This window comes from Nomascus leucogenys, chromosome 18 (assembly GCF_006542625.1).
Source record: "Nomascus leucogenys isolate Asia chromosome 18, Asia_NLE_v1, whole genome shotgun sequence".
NCBI classification, from domain to species: domain Eukaryota; kingdom Metazoa; phylum Chordata; class Mammalia; order Primates; family Hylobatidae; genus Nomascus; species Nomascus leucogenys.
In genome coordinates this window covers 101,751,891-101,771,358 of record NC_044398.1, presented here as the reverse complement: position 1 = coordinate 101,771,358, position 19,468 = coordinate 101,751,891, and the positions used below count along the sequence as shown (strand labels likewise).

At 65.6% G+C, this 19,468-nt stretch overlaps 2 protein-coding genes across 2 annotated transcripts; one reads left to right on the top strand and one right to left on the bottom strand.

The window, feature by feature from the left end:
- The first annotated feature begins 1,043 nt into the window (after positions 1–1,043).
- On the top strand, positions 1,044–17,025 carry BAIAP3 (BAI1 associated protein 3). Its single transcript, XM_030798760.1, has 34 exons — positions 1,044–1,186; positions 6,149–6,289; positions 6,511–6,598; positions 6,773–6,853; positions 7,100–7,207; positions 8,395–8,454; positions 8,602–8,668; positions 8,767–8,962; positions 9,295–9,339; positions 9,459–9,536; positions 9,654–9,756; positions 10,010–10,117; positions 10,202–10,297; positions 10,395–10,498; positions 10,875–10,995; positions 11,503–11,627; positions 11,708–11,798; positions 11,950–12,006; positions 12,103–12,200; positions 12,300–12,351; positions 12,471–12,601; positions 12,751–12,874; positions 13,328–13,471; positions 13,567–13,659; positions 13,751–13,942; positions 14,022–14,090; positions 14,185–14,264; positions 14,431–14,539; positions 14,882–14,953; positions 15,130–15,210; positions 15,286–15,406; positions 15,479–15,602; positions 15,683–15,888; positions 15,967–17,025. The coding sequence occupies exons 2-34, from the start codon at positions 6,159–6,161 to the stop codon at positions 16,068–16,070; spliced, it is 3,459 nt and encodes a 1,152-aa protein (XP_030654620.1). The 5' UTR covers positions 1,044–1,186; positions 6,149–6,158; the 3' UTR covers positions 16,071–17,025.
- Positions 16,826–19,462, bottom strand: TSR3 (TSR3 ribosome maturation factor). Its single transcript, XM_030798761.1, has 6 exons — positions 19,253–19,462; positions 18,939–19,158; positions 18,367–18,560; positions 17,645–17,821; positions 17,475–17,538; positions 16,826–17,194 (listed from the first exon to the last, which is right to left on the bottom strand). The coding sequence occupies exons 1-6, from the start codon at positions 19,446–19,448 to the stop codon at positions 17,086–17,088; spliced, it is 960 nt and encodes a 319-aa protein (XP_030654621.1). The 5' UTR covers positions 19,449–19,462; the 3' UTR covers positions 16,826–17,085.
- Positions 19,463–19,468: the final 6 nt, after the last annotated feature.

Here is a 19,468-nt window from a genome sequence, read left to right as displayed (position 1 = left end):
CGACTGGAGCTGGCAAGTGCAGGCGCTGGCTGGCGCGGGGGCCACACCTGTGATCTCAGCGCCTTAGGAGGCCGGGGAAGGGGGATCCCTTCAGCCTGGGTGAGACCAGCTGGGCAACATAGGGAGACCCCCATCTTCACAAAATAAACCAAAAAACGTTAGCCGGCGGGTGGTCCCAGCTACTGGGGAGGCTGAAGCGGGAGGATCACTTGAGCCGGAGAGTTCGAGTCTGTAGTGAGTGGAGATGGCACCACTGCGCTCCAGCCTGGTTGAGAGCTATTTTTGAGAGCTTTTTTGAGACCCTGTCTCAAAAAAAAAAGGGAAAAAATGCAGATCGCGCCCCCGCCCAGACTTTGGGACCAGCGGGTTGGGGACAGGACCCATCAATGCCTTAACAAACCCTGCAGGAGACCGCGGGCCCGCTGGGGTTCCAGGACAGCGCGGCGGAGGGAGAGTGGGGAGCTACCCGGGAGGGGCTGGCGGGGTCCAGTGCAGACCCCAAAGGCCTCCAGGGGCTCCGGCCGGCTGTGACCCGACAAGCGCCAACTGGGCCCTCCCAGAGCCCCAGGGACGATCGCCCCAGAGGCCGTCCGCGTGGGCGTGGGGCGTCCCGAGTGGATCCCTGCAGGACGCATCCCCGCCCCGAGAAGAGAGCGGCGGGGCCCGCGAGGGGTCCCTGAGTCAGACCCTTCCATAAAGGTCTGTACCGCTGCTGGTATTCGTGACTGTGGCTTCCCTGGGGTCCGCGGAGGAGACCCCGCCGACGACCCCCTTCTAGACGCCACGCGCCACGGGGAGGGCGCGCGCGGCCTGGCGGGGTCCCGAGGCAGCCAAACCCGCTCCCCGTCCCGCAGCCACCTGTGGGTTGACTGACAGCCCAGCATCCCGGGGGAGGGGGCTCCGGCCCGGCTCAGGGCACGGAGACTCCGGCCGGGTCCCCTTAAGGCGCAGTGGATGCAGGGGGAGGGGCGAGCCCGGGACCGTGGGCGGGGCGAGTGCGGTCAGGCCCCGCCCCGGTCAGGCCCGGCCGCGCCCCCAGTCAGACCCCGCCCCCGCAGCGGCGTCCGCCCAGCAGTTGCTCAGTCGTCGGCGCGCGCGGCTGGGAGCGGTCGCTGTGCCTCGGCGTCCCCGAGCTGGTGCCCGAGCGCAGCGCCCCAGGAGCCTCCCCTCCCCGCGCCGGCCCACGGTGAGTGCCGCGGGCTGCAGCCGGTGCTGTTGGGCCGCCGTCTGGGCTCGGCCCCGCACCCCAACCCGGACGGACCGACGGCCGCCGCCCCCTTGGTCCGGGTTCACCAGGAGGCACGGGGGTGGCCTCCGAGGCGGGAGGCGGTGGAAAGGTCTCGACGCCCCCTCGGCCCTGGGGAAACTGAGGCCGCGCATGCTCGGAGGGGCGGGGTCTCGGGGGCATTTCCCCTCCGAACGCGCAGGAGCGGGTGCGGCGGTGGGGTCCGCACTGCGGAGCGGACGGGGAGGGTATCGGGGCGCTGGCGACGACCTCCCCCGCACTTGGGCCGCCAAGCGAGGGTTCGACCCCCGCGCCTCCCTCCCCAGGGGAGCAGACGGGCCCGGGGCCTCCCGGTTCCCCTCCCGGGCGGGCTGCAGCCCCCAGCGTCCTCGTCCCTTCCGTCCTCCCGCAGGTCCTCGTAGGGCCCTTTAGTCCCCGCGAAATCCCTGAGAGTGCAAAGCGGCCCCTCCTTCAGCCCCACTCCGCAAAGGGCTGTGGGCTCTTGCCTGGGCCGGGGTCTCCGGGGGAGGAGTTTAAAGTGACGCACTAGACCCGCCCCCAGACTCCCCCCGGACCGGCCGCCGCCTCCAAGGGGAGAGACCCCCATAGAACTGGGGGTGTGGCTCCTGAGGGCGCCCGGGGCCCCGGGAAAGGGGGTGCCGCGAGGCGGGGCAGGGAGGGGGTCGGTGAGCAGAGGGAGGAGGGAGCGCTGCGCAGACACAGGCGAGGGAAGGAAGAAGGCGCCGCGGACTCCGGTCTCCTGCGCTCCTGCTGGGCGCCAGCGGCTGGACCTTGGCAGCGGTCTCAGGCTTCAGGGAGCCCAAGGCCACCGGCAGCGCTTGTTAGAATGCAGATTCCCGGGGTTCGACTGGAATGAGACCCCGGGGAGCAGCGTTTGTAGCGGGCCCGCCAGGTGACCTGCACCTGGGCACTGCCATCGGCTTCGCAGGGGCTGTCTGGAGGAGTCGGTGAGACCAGGGAGAGGTTCCTGCGGGAAACCCCCAGGGCCTGGTGAAGGGGACTCGGGGGCTGAGGGAGGAAGAGCGGGGAAGGTGGAGAGAAGACCAAGAGGGCAGCGTGGAGAGCCAGCCTGTGGGGCAGATGTCCTGCCATCTCCCGCCCCAGGCACACACCCAGGGCACCATCAGCTAACCCCCTACCCCAAATGTGGTAAGAAGGGCGCCCCCAGCACGTTGAAGGCGTTTGTTCCTAGACAGCCTGCACTGGGGAGGAAGGCTGACCCAGCCTCTGCTCCGCTGCCCCCAGACTCAGCTGGCTCACTGCCCCCAACCCCGAGCCCCCAAATGGCCTGGCAGGAGACGGCTTGGCTTGAGAGTACCAGGTTCACATCTGGGCTCTGGGCAAGTCGCCCCCACCCCGGGCTGTGAAATGAGACGTGCCATCCTCCTTGCAAAGTGTCATTCCCCATTCAGCCCAGGCCTGGGGGACAGCCAGGGAGCAAGGTGGGGTGGGCAGGTGTGGCTCAGCCCCAGTGCCACAAGGCAGGAGCTCCTTGGTGGTCTTCCCTCTGCTCACTGGACAGGTGGGAGTGGGGTCCTGGTCCTGGCATCAGGCATGAGCGGAGTCTGGGGGGGGTTCATCCTGCCTCATGCTACTGTCCCAGGGTGAGAGCCTGGGAAGGAGTCACATCACATCTGGGTCCATGGGAAAGACGGCGGGAGGGGGGGTCCCCTGCACCTGGCTCACTCCTGCCCCGTAAGTGCTGAGAGCCACCCAGGCAGCCAGTACTTCCTGTACTGGTCACAGACACATGCATATGCCCACCATTGACAGCAGCTCTGGCCTCTGTGGCAGGTGGTTCCCAGGGCCCACGCAGTTGGCTGCAGCCAGGCTATCAGCTGCCCAGACAGCCTGGGGTTTCCAGGGGGAACCAAAGGGGTTTCTGCGCATCCAGAATGTGCCAAGTCTTCTGTACACCTGTGCCAAGACGCCATTATTGCACCCATCCTAGCAACGGGCAGCGGGAGGGGCAGGAGCTGCGGTTGGGGTCAGGGTGGCTGGCCTAGCTGACTGTCCCAGGAGCTTAGCACTGGGGACACCAGAGAGACCTGGATGGCCGTCCCCGGCCCACTTGCTGGCTCTGGGACCTTGGACGGGCTCCCAACCCTGTGTCTCCGTTTGCCCATCTGAGATGCAGGGAGCAAAGGGCACCCCTCTCGGGCTGCTCTGGGGATGAGGAGGTGAGTGTGGAGGGGAAAATGCAGGGAGGGCACCAAGCCCCCTCATTCTGCCTGGAACATCTTGTTATCACAAAGACACCCCCTCCCCAACCCCGCAGCTCAGGCCACTTAGCTCCTGCGTCACATTTGTCTCCAGGACTGCGAGCCCCCATCGCCCCTGTCACACGCACATGCCGCCGGCGGTTGCCCTGGCAACAGCTCCAGCAGCGGCTGCTCCACTGGCTTCGGGGGGCGGCAGGGGGAGCAGCCTCTTCCACCCAGCAAGGGAGGGGAAGGGGGCTTGTGATTCCCAGGCCCCTGGGGATTTCATGACTGGCTGTGGGGGTGACAGCTTCCAGAAGCACTGTACCCAGCCCACTAAGCCCCCTATCTTTTGGGAGGGAGGCTCACAGGGGAAGGCACTGATAGGTTTGAAGGAGGTGAGCCCCCCCGCCCCAAGCATTGCCTTTCATAGGGTGGGAGCCGCAAACCCTCCTTCCTGTCCTCAGCTCTAGGGTCTGGTCCCGTAAGAGCCTGCACCCAGGGCTCGTGGCCTGGCAGGGACCCTGGAATCGGGATGAGATGTCCAGGAATGGTGTCTGAGCTGGTGTGGGTGTAGATTGGGGCTGGTGACCCTCAACCCCCACAGACACAGCAGGGGCCCGGGAGCTGGCTCGACCAAGTCCGTTTGGAACCCACCACTGGCACAGTGTGCCCAGGCGCCTACACTGCCCATTGAGCTTATCAGTCTAGTGCCACCATGGGGAGCTGGCCTGGCATGCAGGGGAGGGGCGGGCTAAACTGGCTCTCACCACCAACTATCCGTGAGAGCCTGGGTGGGAGGTAGAACCTGCTGGTCTTCGTTTCCTCTCCTGTCCCGTGAGAATGTCTATGCCCCTTGCGAGGGCCAGTGTGCCCAGCCCGGAGGCGCCCTCCGCAGGTGGACGAGAGAGCACTGGCAAGGGAAGGGGACCCAGACAGCGAGGCCAGGACCCCGGGGGGCTGGGGGAGTGTGGCCGGCAAGTCTGGGACAAGAGCCCAAGAGTGGGTACCTCTTCTGTGGTGGGGCAGAGGTTGCCTGGCTCTGGGACAGTTTTCATGGAGCGGGGAGGAGACCTCCCTGGGGCTGCTGGGGGGCCATGCAGGCAGAGGCAGTGCAGAGGTGGAGGGTCTGCACCCGCACCCGTGCGGAGGAAGAGGGTCTCAGGAGGCTGCGGTGTCTTAGCCATCATCCTACCCCTGTTGAAGGGGGTATGCAGGGCGGTACCACCCAGCCTTCCTCCCTGACACGGGTGGAAGGCAGAGGCAGTGCAGAGGTGGAGGGTCTGCACCCGCACCCGTGCGGAGGAAGAGGGTCTCAGGAGGCTGCGGTGTCTTAGCCATCATCCTACCCCTGTTGAAGGGGGTATGCAGGGCGGTACCACCCAGCCTTCCTCCCTGACACGGCTGGGCGGTGGTGGCTCATGCCTGTAATCCCAGCACTTCGGGAGGCCGAGGCGAGTGGAACACCTGAGGTCAGGAGTTCAAGACCAGCCTGGCCAACATGGTGAAACCCCATCTCCACTGAAAGTACAAAAAAATCAGCTGGGCGTGGTGGCGGGCGCCTATAATCCCAGTTACTTGGGAGGCTGAGGCAGGAGAATCGCTTGAACCTGGGAGGCAGAGGTTGCGGTGAGCCGAGACTGCGCCACTGCAACTCACTTGAATCTGGAGGTGGAGGTTGCAGTGAGCTGAGATCATGCCACTGCTCTCCAGCCTGGACGGAGACTCCATCTCAACAAAACAAAACAAAAAATGGGTGGGGCCTTCCAGGGGGCTTCCGGGTCTGCCTGGGCGAGGCTCCGGGCATCGGCAGAGGGCAGCTCTGTCCCAGTGGTGACATCTGGGCTGCTGCTGCTGCTGCTGCTCCAAGCAGGAGGCTGACAGGGTGGCTCAGTTGTCATGGCAACATGAGGGGAACTGACGCTGGATGGACTGGGAGGGAACTGTAGCCCCCATGCCCGGCATTTTCCAGCGGGGCCCGGTTCGCTTCATGTTCTCGTTTGTACCAACTATGGGGAGCAGGCCCTGCTTTGTGGGGGCACTGCCCCCCACCTTCCACTGTCCACTTCAGGTTTGCTGACCTGCTCCTGGGGTGAGGAGGGGGCATTGACCCCCGCTGTGCTCGACGAGCGAGGACCCCCAGGCAGTCCCCTCCAGGGCCTCCTGGCCACGTGAGCATCCTCCACCCAGGATGTCAGGGTTCTGGCAGTAGTTTTTACCTCCTGCATAGGAGAGCTGGGTACCTGGCATCCGTCCTGGCCCGAGTAGGCACGGGGGCTGGGGGAGCCGAGTGCTCTGGCCCAGATCTTGGTCCTCTTGATGCAGCCCCAGGAAACAGGCGGCTCCTGCTGTGCTGTCGCGGGGAGGGGTGTTGGGGGGCGAGTGTGGCAACCACCTCCCTCTCCAGTGAGACCCCATAAGCCCCTGATGGACCCCCGGCTCTGGGTGGCCACCAGCCCCGCCTTTAACAGCATTTGCTGCCTCCTCCCTGAAGCCGCCCTGCAGGGGACGCAGGGACTTAGCCGGTCACCCAGCAGGTGTGGGGACAGGAGCCCTCACCGCCTGACCAGGTGCCCAGTGCCATCCAGGCCGTGGGTGAGCTCCCAGGGCTCTGCCCCACCCCCCCACCTGCTGTGGCGTCTGTGGTGCACGGAGGATTGAGTGGACGACGTGAGGCTGCGGGCTGTGCTCTCTGCTGTAGGTCGCCCGCCATGTCGACCTTGCTGGACATTAAGAGCAGCGTGCTCAGGCAGGTGCAGGTGTGCCCGTCCTTCCGCCGCAGGACTGAGCAGGACCCAGGGAGTGCCAGCGCCGACCCGCAGGAGCCTGCCACGGGGGCCTGGTGGGTGCCGAGGGGCCCAGCCCCACACGCCCACAGGGCCATTTCCCACCAGACTTCACACATGGCCGCCCCGGCCCCAGCACCCCTGGGCGGGAAGGAGGGTCTGCACTTAGCTGTGCCACACTGTGGATGTCACATGGCCCTGCCTGCCCCTGGAGTCGAGGGTCCCAGGCGGGGGCCAGCGTGCTGAGAGCTGTGAGCTGACCCGGCCCTTTCTCCAGGAAACCCGGGGATGGTGTGGAGTTCTTTGCCCACATGCGCCTCATGCTGAAGAAGGGGGAAGGCAGACAGGGCTTGCCGTGCTTCGAGGTGAGGGTGCCACCCCCAGGGCCCAGTACCTCAGCCCAGCATGGGGCTCCCCCTTCGCTCCTCCCCCCTCCCTCCTTCCCTCGCTCCCACCTCCTGGGGCACCACCTGTCTTCCCCGCCGCAGGCCTGGGGCTCTCCCTGCTGTCAGAGCCCTCACCCTGGGCCCCACACACAGGTCCCCCTGCGCAGTGGCTCACCAGCACCCCCGGAGCCTGTGGATCCCAGCCGCGGCCTGAGAGCCCTGGCCCCAGAGGAGGTAAAGGTGGAGGTCGGAACCAGGGGCAGTCGTCTGCAGCGGCTGCTCCCTCAGCCGTTTATAGGCACCTACTGTGTGCACAGGGTCTGGTGACGGCGGAGAGCCCGGGTGGGTGGGTGAGTGAGGAGCGGAGGAGCTCCTTGTGCAAGGCGGCAGAGGTGGGGCCTGGGCTCGGCAGACAGGAGGTGCTGCTGAGGGCTGGGGGCCTGGGACGCGGCACTGTGGCGGCCCTTCCCCCACCTGCAGGTGGAGATGCTCTACGAGGAGGCCCTGTACACGGTGCTTTACCGCGCGGGGACCATGGGCCCTGACCAGGTGGACGACGAGGAGGCCCTGCTCAGCTATCTCCAGCAGGTCAGCCCACCCTGGCCCCGACCCAGACCTTGACAGCTTCCCCACCTCAAACCCTTCCCCACCCACTGACACCATCATCACCCAAACAGAATGCAGAATCTCCCCAATCCATGCACAGCACACAGAGATGGCTGCAGGTGCACACACACACATGCACACAGGCTGCAGGTGTACACACACACACAGCCTGCAGGTGCACACACACGCACACAGGCTGCAGGTGCACACACCACACAGGCTGCGGGTGCACACACACGCACACAGGCTGCAGGTGCACACAGACACACACAGGCTGCAGGTGTACACACACACGCAGATGCCTGCAGGTGCACACACGCAGGTGGCTGCAGGTGCACACACAGACGGAGGTGGCTGCAGGTGCACACACACACATGCACACAGGCTGCAGGTGTACACACACACGCAGGTGGCTGCAGGTGCACACAGACACACACACAGGCTGCAGGTGTACACACACACGCAGGTGGCTGCAGGTGCACACAGACACACACACAGGCTGCAGGTGTACACACACACGCAGGTGGCTGCAGGTGCACACAGACCACACAGGCTGCAGGTGCACACCGACACACGCACACACCTGCAGGTGTACACACACAGGCTGCAGGTGTACACACACAGGCTGCAGGTGTACACACATGCACACAGGCTACAAGTGCACACAGATACAAGCACACAGGTTGCAGGTGCACACAGATAACACACACAGGTTGCAGGTGCACACCGACACACGCACACACGCAGGTAACACATGACACAGGTAAAGTGCACACAGATAACACACACAGGTTGCAGGTGCACGCAGACACATGTACACAGGCTGCAGGTGCACACAGACACACACACACACACACATGCACATAGGCTGACAGACGCACCTCGAAGGACGCACCTGGCTTCCACCTGCGTGTGCTCTCAACTCCCCTGTCCTCCCGTGGCCCCCATTCCCGCGTGTGCACTTGCGTGCCCCTCATCATGCCATCTCTGGGCATGCCCGGGCCCGTTGGCACAAACCCTCTGCTGCTCCCTCCCAGGCTTCCCCCAACCCTGCACCCGTGAGGACTGAGGTTGGGTGTCTGTGACGGGCTGAGCCCGAGGTCCCAGGACAGTGGCCAGCCTCGCTTCAGGGGTTGCCTAGGCCCTGCCAACCCAGGTGCCCTCCACAGGTGTTCGGCATGAGCCCTGAGGAGCACACCGAGGCCATCGAGCGAGTGAGGAAGGCCAAGGTGAGGCCGCCGCTGCCTGGGCAGGCGCTGCCCAGCACGTGCCTGCGTGGCGGGGGCACGGGGGAAGGCCCTGTCACCTCCATGCTAAGCAGGGCGTCCGGGGAGCAGCTCAGCCTCACCAGGCCCCCCACGTCCCTCTGTCCACAGGCTCCCACGTACGCCCTGAAAGTCTCTGTCATGCGTGCCAAGAACCTTCTGGCCAAGGACCCCAACGGTGAGTGGGGACCCAGCAGACCTCGGCTGTGCCCAGGCCCGGCGGCCGTGGAGGGCCAGAGGGCGTGGGGCCGGGGCTGAGGTGCCTGCCGTGCCCAGGCTTCAGCGACCCGTACTGCATGCTGGGCATCCTGCCTGCCTCGGACGCCGCGCGGGAGCCCCGTGCGCAGAAGGAGCAGCGCTTCGGCTTCCGCAAGGGCAGCAAGCGTGGCGGACCCCTCCCCGCCAAGTGCATCCAGGTCACCGAGGTGAAGAGCAGCACCCTGAACCCCGTCTGGAAGGAGCACTTCCTCTTGTGAGGCCCTCGCCCGTCTGGGTGTGGGAGGGGGGCTCTGCCTGGGGTCCAGAGCTGGGCTGTGCCTGGAGGGTGGTGGCTCACAGCAGCTCCCGGTCTCTGTGGGGCCATGTGCCCACTTTCCGGAGGAGAAAACTGAGGCCCAGAGATGGGTGTTGTGCCACCAGGGCCACACGGCTGGCAACACGTGGCGGGATCGGGATTTGGACCTTAACAGCCTGTCTGGAGAGCGGGTGCTTGTGGCCTGGTCCCTGCTGCTTCTGAACTCCCTGACCCAGGCCTGAGCAGAGCCTCGCCGGGGACCTTCATGGGCATCTCTGTTCTGTTTGTAGTGAGATTGAGGACGTGAACATGGACCAGCTGCACCTGGACATCTGGTACAGGCCCCTGCGCCGTGCAGGGCGGGGGAGATGCACACCTTTTGCGGGGGAGCAGGATGGACTCAGCGCCGGGTTGCGGGCTCCAGACAAGCCAGGTCCTCCCCTCTCCCCACCAGGGATCATGACGACGATGTGTCCCTGGTAGAAGCGTGCAGGAAGCTGAATGAAGTCATCGGCCTGAAGGGCATGGGCAGGTATGAGTGCTGGGACCTTTCTACCCCTCACCCGCGCCCTCAGCTTGGTCATAGGGCCTGGGGGGCATTGGCTCCCCAGAAGCCATCACCGTGATGCCCACCACCCGCGGTGGCCAGGTACTTCAAACAGATCGTCAAGTCAGCCCGCGCAAACGGGACAGCAGGACCCACTGAGGATCACACCGATGACTTCCTGGGGTGCCTCAACATACCTGTCCGGGTGAGTGGGTGTGCGGTGGGGCTGGTGACACTTGGAGAAGGGCCTGGGGGGTGTCCCAGCCTTCAAGGGGCAGGGCACTGCCTGGAGGAGCTCCTGCTTTTGGGCCTCCACTGAGTGCGCACCGTTGCTTGTCACCCTTGTTCCCCGGAGAAGGGAAGCCCAGGCCATGTGGTCTTTCCCGGGTCTCACAGTCAGTGTGGAAGGAGAGGGAGGGGGAGGAGTCTGGTGGGCCTGACCCCCATGCTACCCCCAGGAGGTGCCTGTGGCTGGCGTCGACCGCTGGTTCAAGCTGGAGCCACGCTCCAGTGCCTCGCGTGTGCAGGGAGACTGCCACCTGGTTCTCAAGCTGATCACTACGCAGGTGGGGAAAGTGGGCGTCCCCGTCCTCCACCCCCACCCTTGGGGCGGGGGCAGAGCTGGTGACTGGGTGCGCTCTGCCTTGCAGAGGGACACAGCCATGAGCCAGCGCGGGCGATCCGGCTTCCTGTCCCACCTGCTGCTGCTCAGCCATCTGCTGCGGTTCGAGCACCCAGCAGAGGAGGTAGTGGGTGCTCCTAGGATTGGAACACCCGGCAGGGGGCCTGAGGAGGGGATGTGGGGCTGTCCCGCCTCCACCCACGCCAGACCTCCTCCCCCAGCCCAAATCCAGCAGCTGGCGAGGAGAGCTCAGCACACCAGCCGCCACCATCCTCTGCCTGCACGGCGCCCAGAGCAACCTGTCACTCTTGCAGCTGGCTGTGCTGTGAGTGGGTGGAGCTACGAGTGGGCGGGGAATGTGGGCGAGGCATGGGCGAATCGGGCATCGGGGGCCACGTGGTGAGTGGATGTCGTGGCTGGGAGGGTGGGGCAGGGAAAGGGGCGGTGCTATGAGTTGGTGGGGCTGCGCTGATTGGGTGGGCAGGGAAAGAAGCGGTGCTATGAGTAGGTGGGGCAGCGAAAGGGGCGGTACCATTAGGTGTGGCAGCGCTAATTGGAGGGCAGGGAAAGGGGCGGTGCTATGAGTGGGCGCGGCAGTGCTGATTGGGTGGGGCAGAGAAAGGGGTAGTGCTGTAGGCGGTGCTGAGTGGGCACGGCAGGGGCGAGGTTCATACCCTTTGACCATGGGCCGGGCCCCACAGGCATTGGCAGGTCAGCAGCCGCCACCATCAAACCCGCACGCTGGACTACAGCTACCTGCTGGGGCTGCTGGAGGACATGCAGGCACACTGGGAGGAGGCGCCCTCACTGCCCCAGGAGCAGGTGGGTGCAGCCGGGGCGTTCTTGCCAGCCATGGCGAAGGGAGTGCTGAGGACTGGGGCCGCTCACTGCCGGTCGGCGAGGGGCAGAGTCCTGCCTGCGTGGGGTTCAAAGACGAACGGACAAACTGTATGACGTGGGCGAGAGCCTGCGCTCTGCAGAAAGGAGACGGGAGACTCGTGGGAGTCACCTCGGGGGGCGGCCAGGACTTAGGACAGGGCTGGGGAAAGCCGCCAAGGTGGCACCCATCTGAGCGACAGGAGGGAGCGGCCCTGGCAGGACGGACGTGGGAACTGCAGCGGCACAGGCCCTACGTGAGCTGCGTGGGTGGAAACGAGGCTGGGACAGGCCGTCTGGGACCGGCCGACTGGGCCCGTGGAGGGTGCTGCTCAGGGCAGAGCTGGGCTGACCATGCCAGGGGAAGGGTGTTGCAGGCCAAGGCAGGGAGGGTGTTTCTCCTTATCAGTGACGGGTCGGGGCTGCTGGCACTGAAGGGCCCTGTCCCCACAGGAGGAGAGCCTGGCTGATAGCCTTTCCGCCTTCTCTGAGTTCGGGCTGCAGCTGCTGCGCCAGCTCCGAGACTACTTCCCTGCCACCAACAGCACTGCTGTCTACCGCCTGGAGCTGCTGCTGAAGTGGGTGCAGCGCCGCGTGTCAGCGTGGGTGGGGGCGGCTGGCAGGGCAGGCCCCGTGTCAGCATGCTGCCCCCACCCAGGTGTCTGGGCAAGCTGCAGCTCTTCCAGCCCTCCTTTGAGATCTGCCCCTTCGAGACAGAGCTGAACATGGACATTGCTGCGGCCCTGAAGGTGTGTTCCAAAGCCCAGTAGGGGCTGGCTGCTAAGCCCTCCCCTCCCCTTCCCTGCCTTCCCGTCCCCTGCACCTCTGCACCACGGTCTCTTGCCCACCTCTCCCTCTTCCCTGCAACCCACCATGCTGTCTTGGTGGCGTCTGTTGCAGAGAGGCAACCGTGAGTGGTATGACAGGATCCTGAATGCCAAGAGTCCCCGAGAGCAGGTACGGTTGTGGGGGACCCTGGCCGTGAGGGGTACGGGCAGCCGAGAGGTGGGTACGGGCAGCCGAGAGGTGGGTACGAGCTAGGCTTCTTTGCAGCCAGGACCACAGCGCCTGCCTGGGCTGGTTGTGCTGGCCGATGCCATCTATGACGACCTCCAGTCCTGCTACAGTGTCTACGCCAGCCTCTTCCACAGGTGGGCTTAGCCCCTCAGTGCTGTCCTGGGGCTGGAGTTGGAGCCAACAGGGCTTGCAGGTAGGGCGCAGGTGGATGAGGTGTGTCCCTTGCTCTGCAGCATCCTCAGTGTGGACATCTTCACCCTGACCTTCCGGCAGCTGGAGCGTCTGGTGAGGAGGGTCCCTGACCCCGGGTGCCTGCCAGGCATGGGGAAGTGGGCAGATGCCCTTGGCTAAGAGGGGCCTGGGATTCCTCACTGCGGGAGGCCTGATTCTGCTGTCCCGGACAGGTGGCTGAGGAGGCGTGGGTGCTGACAGAGGAGCTGAGCCCCAAGATGACCCTGGAGGTGGCCTCGGGGCTCTTTGAGCTCTACCTGACCCTGGCTGACCTCCAGCGCTTCTGGGATAGCATCCCTGGCCGGTGGGTGCCCCGTCCCTATCTCTCGCAGACAGACTTTGGGACCAGGGCCCCAGGACCTGTGAGGGGGACTGTCCTGGAGCTGTGAGCCTGGAACCTGCTGGTTAAGGTATCTGAGTCAGGGCCGAGCCCTCACGACCCTCCCACCACAGGGACAGCCGCTCTCTGGCCCTGGCTGGCATCCACGCCCCATTCCTGCCTGCTGTGAAGCTCTGGCTCCAAGTGCTGCGGGACCAGGCCAAGTGGAGGCTTCAGGGAGCCGTGGACATGGATACGGTGACAGCTGCCCTGGCCTGAGGACACTGGGGCTGGTCCAGGCCCCCAGCCTCGCCCGCCTCCCCGGCAACCCCAGCCTCTCCTGCCTCCCCAGCCTCCCCGGCCTCCCCCGCAACCCCAGCCTCCCCAGCCTCCCACGCAACCCCAGCCTCCCCCACCTCCCCAGCCTCCCCACCTCCCCTGCCTCCCCCACCTCCCCTGCCTCCCCAGCAACCCCAGCCTCCCCAGTCTCCCCCACCTCCCCAGCCTCCCCCACCTCCCCAGCCTCCCCCACCTCCCCTGCCTCCCCAGCAACCCCAGCCTCCCCAGTCTCCCCCACCTCCCCAGCCTGCCCCGCCTCCCCCCCAACCCCAGCCTCCCCCACCTCCCCAGCCTCCCCCACCTCCCCAGCCTCCCCCACCTCCCCAGCCTGCCCTGCCTCCCCAGCAACCCCAGCCTCCCCTGCCTCCCTAGCTGGAGCCCGTGGACACCTCCTCCAGGCATAGCAGCTCTGCAGCCACTGCTAGTCTCTGCCTCAGCCACATCCAGGAGCTGTGGGTGCGCCTGGCGTGGCCTGACCCTGCCCAGGCTCAGGGGCTGGGCACCCAGCTCGGCCAGGTGTGTGGGTGGGGCCTGGGGGTGAGGGGAACAGGTGGGAGAGGAGATGGGGTGGGGGGGGGCTCCATGGCTCCCCACCACCGTCCCCTCCTCAGGACATGTGTGAGGCCACCCTCTTCTACACGGAGTTGCTTCGGAAGAAGGTGGACACTCAGCCAGGGGCAGCTGGTGAAGCAGTGAGCGAGGCGGTGAGTGGCCAGCTGGGGAGGGGAGCCGGCAGGAGGTGGGGGGCCATCACCAGGCCCCCGACCCATCCTTGTCTGGCCACACCTCCTCCAGCTCTGCGTGGTCCTCAACAACGTGGAGCTCGTGCGCAAGGCTGCTGGACAGGCCTTGAAGGGCCTGGCATGGCCAGAGGGGGCCACGGGGCCCGCGGGGGTGCTCCCCCGCCCCCTGCTCAGCTGCACACAGGCCCTGGACGATGATCTGCAACGGGAGGCCCACACGGTGACAGCGCACCTGACCTCTAAGGTGGGTGGGGCCTGGAGACCAAGGCGTGGACGCAGTCCTTGGTGCCCCTGCCCATGCTGAGCGCTGCTCCTGCCCTCAGATGGTGGGCGACATCCGGAAGTATGTACAGCACATCAGCCTCTCGCCTGACTCCATCCAGAACGATGAGGTGAGTGCCAGGGCGAGGGGCTGCGGGGGACTGTGTGTACTGGGGCTAGGGTAGAGGTGCGGGGTGAGCCTGGCCTGACCACCCCTGCCCGCAGGCCGTGGCCCCGCTCATGAAGTACCTGGATGAGAAGCTGGCCCTGCTGAACGCCTCGCTGGTGAAGGGGAACCTGAGCAGGTGCGGGCGGGTGGGGTGGGATGGGCTGGCCCGTGGTCACTGATGCCGCCTTGCAGGGTGCTGAAGGCCCTGTGGGAGCTGCTCTTCCAGGCCGTTCTGCAGGCGGGGCCGGCGGGACAGGTGGGGCAGGCGGGGCCGGCCCGTGGTCACTGATGCCGCCCTGCAGGGTGCTGGAGGCCCTGTGGGAGCTGCTCCTCCAGGCCGTTCTGCAGGCGCTGGGTGCGAACCATGACGTCTCCGCTGATTTCTACAGCCGCTTCCACTTCACGCTGGAGGTAGAGCTCCGTGAAGGAGTCCTCCCCGCCGGCCCCCGCCTCAGGGCTGCTCTGATCCCTCCCTTTGTCCCCACGGGCCTGCCTGGTCTCCTCTGCCTGGAGAGCAGCCACTCCAGGGCTGTCCACAGCGCCTCCTCCCGTGAATGCCGAGGTGTGGCCTCTGGTGATAGCCTTTCCCCAGGCTTCCTGGGAGCTTCCGATGCCCACCAGGGTGTGGGAAAGGGCTCTGCCCCGGGCTGCTGAGCCCCCACTGCTGCCTGGGCCCCTTTGTGCTGGGGGTCTCCACCTGTCCCCAGCACAAGCCAGGCTCCCTGACACCTCTGCCTTCTTTCCCTGCCCCAGGCCCTGGTCAGTTTTTTCCACGCAGAGGGTCAGGGTTTGCCCCTGGAGAGCCTGAGGGACGGAAGCTACAAGGTGAGGCGGCACTCTCTGTGGGGCAGGGGTGTGGAGGAGGGGACTGAGTTCAAACTGCAGCCCCGCACGGGCTGTGTCCTTGAGCATGAGGTGGCCCCACGGGCAGTCAGGTCTCCAAGTGCCAGCGCTGACCAGCAGCACCCAGGGGCCCCCTCCTGATGCACTTCCCCCTGCAGAGGCTGAAGGAGGAGCTGCGGCTGCACAAATGTTCCACTCGTGAGTGCATCGAGCAGTTCTACCTGGACAAGCTCAAACAGGTAGGGAGGCGCCAGGGACAGGGTGCTGCCTCCGAGGCTCCCAGAGCCCAGCTGCGCTCACCCGCCTTTCCACAGAGGACCCTGGGGCAGAACCGGTTTGGACGCCTGAGCGTCCGCTGCCATTACGAGGCGGCTGAGCAGCGGCTGGCCGTGGAGGTGCTGCACGCCGCCGACCTGCTCCCCCTGGACGCCAACGGTGAGTTGCAGCGGGGACGGGTCGGGTGGTGGTGGGATGGGGGCAGGGGGGCTCACGACTATACTCCTGCAGGTCTAAGTGACCCCTTTGTGATTGTGGAGCTGGGCCCACCGCATCTCTTCCCACTGGTCCGCAGCCAGAGGACCCAGGTGAAGACCCGGACGCTGCACCCTGTATACGACGAGCTCTTCTACTTGTGAGTGTCCCAAGCCCCAGCCCCAGCCCCAGGCTCCAGGCTGCCGGAGTGAGACTCCCCTCACTGGCCTCTGTCCGCAGTTCTGTGCCTGCTGAGGCGTGCCGCCGCCGTGGGGCCTGTGTGCTGTTCACCGTCATGGACCACGACTGGCTATCCACCAATGACTTCGCCGGGGAGGCGGCCCTCGGCCTAGGTGGCGTCAGTGGTGTTGCCCGGCCCCAGGTTGGCGGGGGTGCAAGGGCTGGGCAGCCTGTCACCCTGCACCTGTGCCGGCCCAGAGCCCAGGGTGAGTGAGCATCTGGGTGGAGGGAGGGACAGCGGGCCTGACCCCGGCTCCCACACATCTGCCCGCGCCTGCTTGCAGTGAGGTCTGCGCTGAGGATGCTGGAAGGCCGCACCAGCAAGGAGGCGCAGGAGTTCGTGAAGAAACTCAAGGAGCTGGAGAAGTGCATGGAGGCGGACCCCTGAGTCCGTCAGCCGCCAGCCCCAGCCCCGGCCCCCACCCCGAGCTCCCTGAAGCATCCTCCAGCTTGCTGTGGCAGCTTTGTGCAACCAGGACCCACGGCGCCCCTCCTGTGCCGTGACGTGTGTGTCGTGGCTGGCCCCGTGGCTCCCATCGCCCTGGCTGTGTCTGTCTGCTGTGTGCTGTGAACCCCTGCACCCAACCCCACATCTGGGTGGCCAACTTGGCAGGACCTGGCCAGCAGCTGCCCAGGACACAGTGCAGGCCAGAGTGGGCTTGACCGCCAGGTGGGCTTCCCTGCCCGCTTCCTTGGGCTCCCGGCCCTGGGTGGACGGTGGGCAGCTGGTCTCCAGGGACTCAGTGAGTGGCTGTGCTCTCTGCACAACACGCAATGTGCAGAAGCATTTTTGGTAGTCCCAGCTGGGGAGTGAAAAGGGTGCCACTGGTACCATTGGGTGGAGCGTCCAGAGCCTCCACTCACAGAGGGGATGTGGAGGGCAGGTGAGGCAAGAACCGCATAGGTCTCCAGTCCCCACGGGGCTCCCAGGCCAGGGAAATGTTCCCGAGGTCACTCTGAGGCCAGGGACGTCACCCAAGGCTGGTGGTCAGCGTGAAGGGCTCCGTGCCAACTGGCCAGTTGTCCTTCACACACATATCCGTGGCCACCTGAGAGCTGCTCCACGGCCCTTCCAGGCAGAGCCAAGAGTTTGCCCCAACCCTTCCCCAGGCCCAGTGTGAAAAACAGAGACTCACACGGGGCTTCTTGGCCTGCAGCTTCATTTGCAAGAGCACCAAGGCAGGACGCAGAGCACAGCTATGCTGGAAGTTCGGGGAGAACCCCGACAGCTCCCTCCTGCCAGCAGCCGCAAAGAGCCGAGGCTGCCAGGCCCACCTGTGTCCTTCATGTCTCCAGATTTTCTCGTCACCCGGCCTCAAAAATACATATGTCTGCAACCCTCAGTCTCTCTGCCGTTTCTTGATTCCTTTCCAAACCTCAGCCGGGGCCCCGGCCTCAGCCCCCTATCTCTGAGTCTGCTCCTCTTCAGAGCAGCTGCTGCCGGCTCCTCCGTGCTCGGCGCCAGGCCCTGGGTCCTCAGACGCATCACTGTCATCAGTGTCCGAGGGCAGCCTGGGAGGGGAGGGGGAGCACGTTCCCAAATGATGTCCTCCCTGGCTAGCTGGAGGCAACCTCATCCAGAAAAAGCCCCCAGCCGAGGACAGATTCCTCTTCCTCCCTGTACTCTCCAAACCCAAACCTCTTCAGTGGGACGTCCACTGCAGGTTTTCTAGTCAGAAGACCATCGGGGTGTTGTTTACGACACCACCCCCAGGCATCAGGAAGGGCTCAGGCCAGAGGTAGAGGAGAGCCCTGGGTCTGAGTGATCATGAAATTAAGCCCAAGGACCTACCGGGTGCTGGCCACAGGCCTGTTGAGGTTTCCAGACTCTCTCCCTGAATCCACATCGAAGGGATCTGAGCCGAGAGAGGAAAGCGACCTCTAAGTGAGCTCAGAGCAGGACCAGGCCTCCCACCACCCAGGCTTTGGAGGGCCTTGGCTCCCACGCCCGCCAGGGCTCACCGATCTCCTCCTCCTGGGGGCTCTCCTTGGCACTGGCCAGGAACTCGTGCTCCGCCTGCAGCACCCCCTCCGGGCCGCCGCAGGCCGCGTACTTGTCCAGGAGCTGGCGGTTCAGGTCCAAGAAGCCCTTGCCCCATTTAAACTTCCGCAGCAAAATGACAGCCAGGTCCGGAAAGCCTGACAGTGTGAGAAACAGGAAACCCAAAGACGTCGACGGTCCCCTCGAGTGCCTCCTGATCACCCTGCTGCTGGATGGCGGCGCTCTCCCAAGTAACTGTAGGGTCCCCACCAAACATCAGCTCACAGTCCTGAGAGCCTGTGCTGCCCCCAGCCTGCACCTCCCTTGCTACAGCCCGCCCCTCTGCAGCCAACCAAGTCCCCCTCCTTTGCTGCGAAACGCAAACATTCCCACCAAGACTGCCCCATCAGGGCCTCTTTAGATCAGCAATTCAGTAAGGAGGACGTGGAGGATAAGGAGGATTCTCGCGGCAGCGCTGCCATGATAATGAATGGCACCCCACACACCGGCCCTGCCTCTACTGCAGCTCCACAGGCTGAAAACCTGAAGTGACAGTTGGGGCTGGAACCCTGGTCTGTCTGAACTGCTTCCCTGTCTGTCCCTTACGCTCCTCCTGGGGTCTGTCGGCAGGAAACACGATGCTGGGAGCACAGCAGGAACAGCAGGCCACCGGGTCAAGCTGCTGTGGGACCCCCGGACTCACCTACGATGCAGAAGGTGGCAGCAAACGCTTCCACGCAGGAAAGTTTGTAGGGCCGGCCATAGTTCACGGGGTTGGCGGCCACCAGGTAGGGCAACAGGCGCAAGTGGCTCCCTCGCATCTTCCCAAACGGTGTCTCGTCCAGCCTGGCCCAGGAGCAGTCGATGACGGCGACCCCAGACTGCGCCACCAGCTGTCTGCCAGGGACAGCATGGGGTAAGTTCAGGAGCCAGCAGTACCCAAGGTGGAGCATGTCCCGGGAGAATGGCCTCGCTAGGGATTCAGGGACATCATTCCGCCATCCCCAAACACCCTCAAACGGACTTCACGAGCAAGCTTTTGAGGCAGCTGCTTGGGGCACCTAGAGCATGCGTTTATTCACTCAAAAAACGTTTATTACCCCAAAACCTCCTTTATGCCAGGCTCTGCGCTATGCAATGGAGGCAAACTAGACAGACGTTCCCTGCCCACGTGGGTGTGGGTGTCGGTGTGACATACAAGTCCCACTAAACCATCCCTGAAGGGAACCACGCGCTGGAAATGAAGACGACCTAGGGCAGGCCTCCCGCGCCTACCTGTCTGCGGGGGACACGTACTGCTTGCCCACGGGGCTGAGCACCAGACCACCGAACCTGTGGCCCAGGCGCAGGCAGCGCACCAGCCCCAGGCGGGCCAGCTTGCGGCCCGTGCAGCGCCGGGGGTCGCAGTGGCCCAACTCCCACATGGCCAGCGTGCAGGGCAGCGCCGCCGGGCCCGGGCCGCCCTTGCCCTCAGCCGCCCCTGGCTCCACGGAAGCTGCACGAGAGAGAGAAGGGCACTCGGCCTCAGCGTGGGACCCCCGGGCAGGCCCTCAAACCCCGACCCGCTCGCCCCATCACGCCTCGCTCACCCTGCAGCGCGGCGCCGACCTCCTCGGCGAAGGCCTCCAGGGAGCGCGTCGGGCGGTGCCGAGGGCGGCCGCCTTCCGCCCCCGGCCCGCGCGCTGCCCTCCTGCGGCCCATGGCGCGGATATGGGGTGCCGGTGACTCCCCACCCCAGGGGCGCGCCCCTCGGCCTCCCGATGGGCAGTGCTGCTGCCAGCGCATGCGCCCGGCGCCACTTCCGG

Coding starts and splice junctions, on each gene's coding strand:
- TSR3 (XM_030798761.1), bottom strand. CDS start 19,448: ATGCGCTGGCAGCAGCACTGCCCATCGGGAGGCCGAGGGGCGCGCCCC. Junction 19,159..19,252: donor GGTCGGCGCCGCGCTGCAGG/GTGAGCGAGGCG, acceptor TCTCTCGTGCAG/CTTCCGTGGAGCCAGGGGCG. Junction 17,822..18,366: donor TGCCACCTTCTGCATCGTAG/GTGAGTCCGGGG, acceptor TCACACTGTCAG/GCTTTCCGGACCTGGCTGTC.
- BAIAP3 (XM_030798760.1), top strand. CDS start 6,159: ATGTCGACCTTGCTGGACATTAAGAGCAGCGTGCTCAGGCAGGTGCAG. Junction 7,208..8,394: donor TGCTCAGCTATCTCCAGCAG/GTCAGCCCACCC, acceptor TGCCCTCCACAG/GTGTTCGGCATGAGCCCTGA. Junction 13,660..13,750: donor GTGAAGCAGTGAGCGAGGCG/GTGAGTGGCCAG, acceptor CACCTCCTCCAG/CTCTGCGTGGTCCTCAACAA.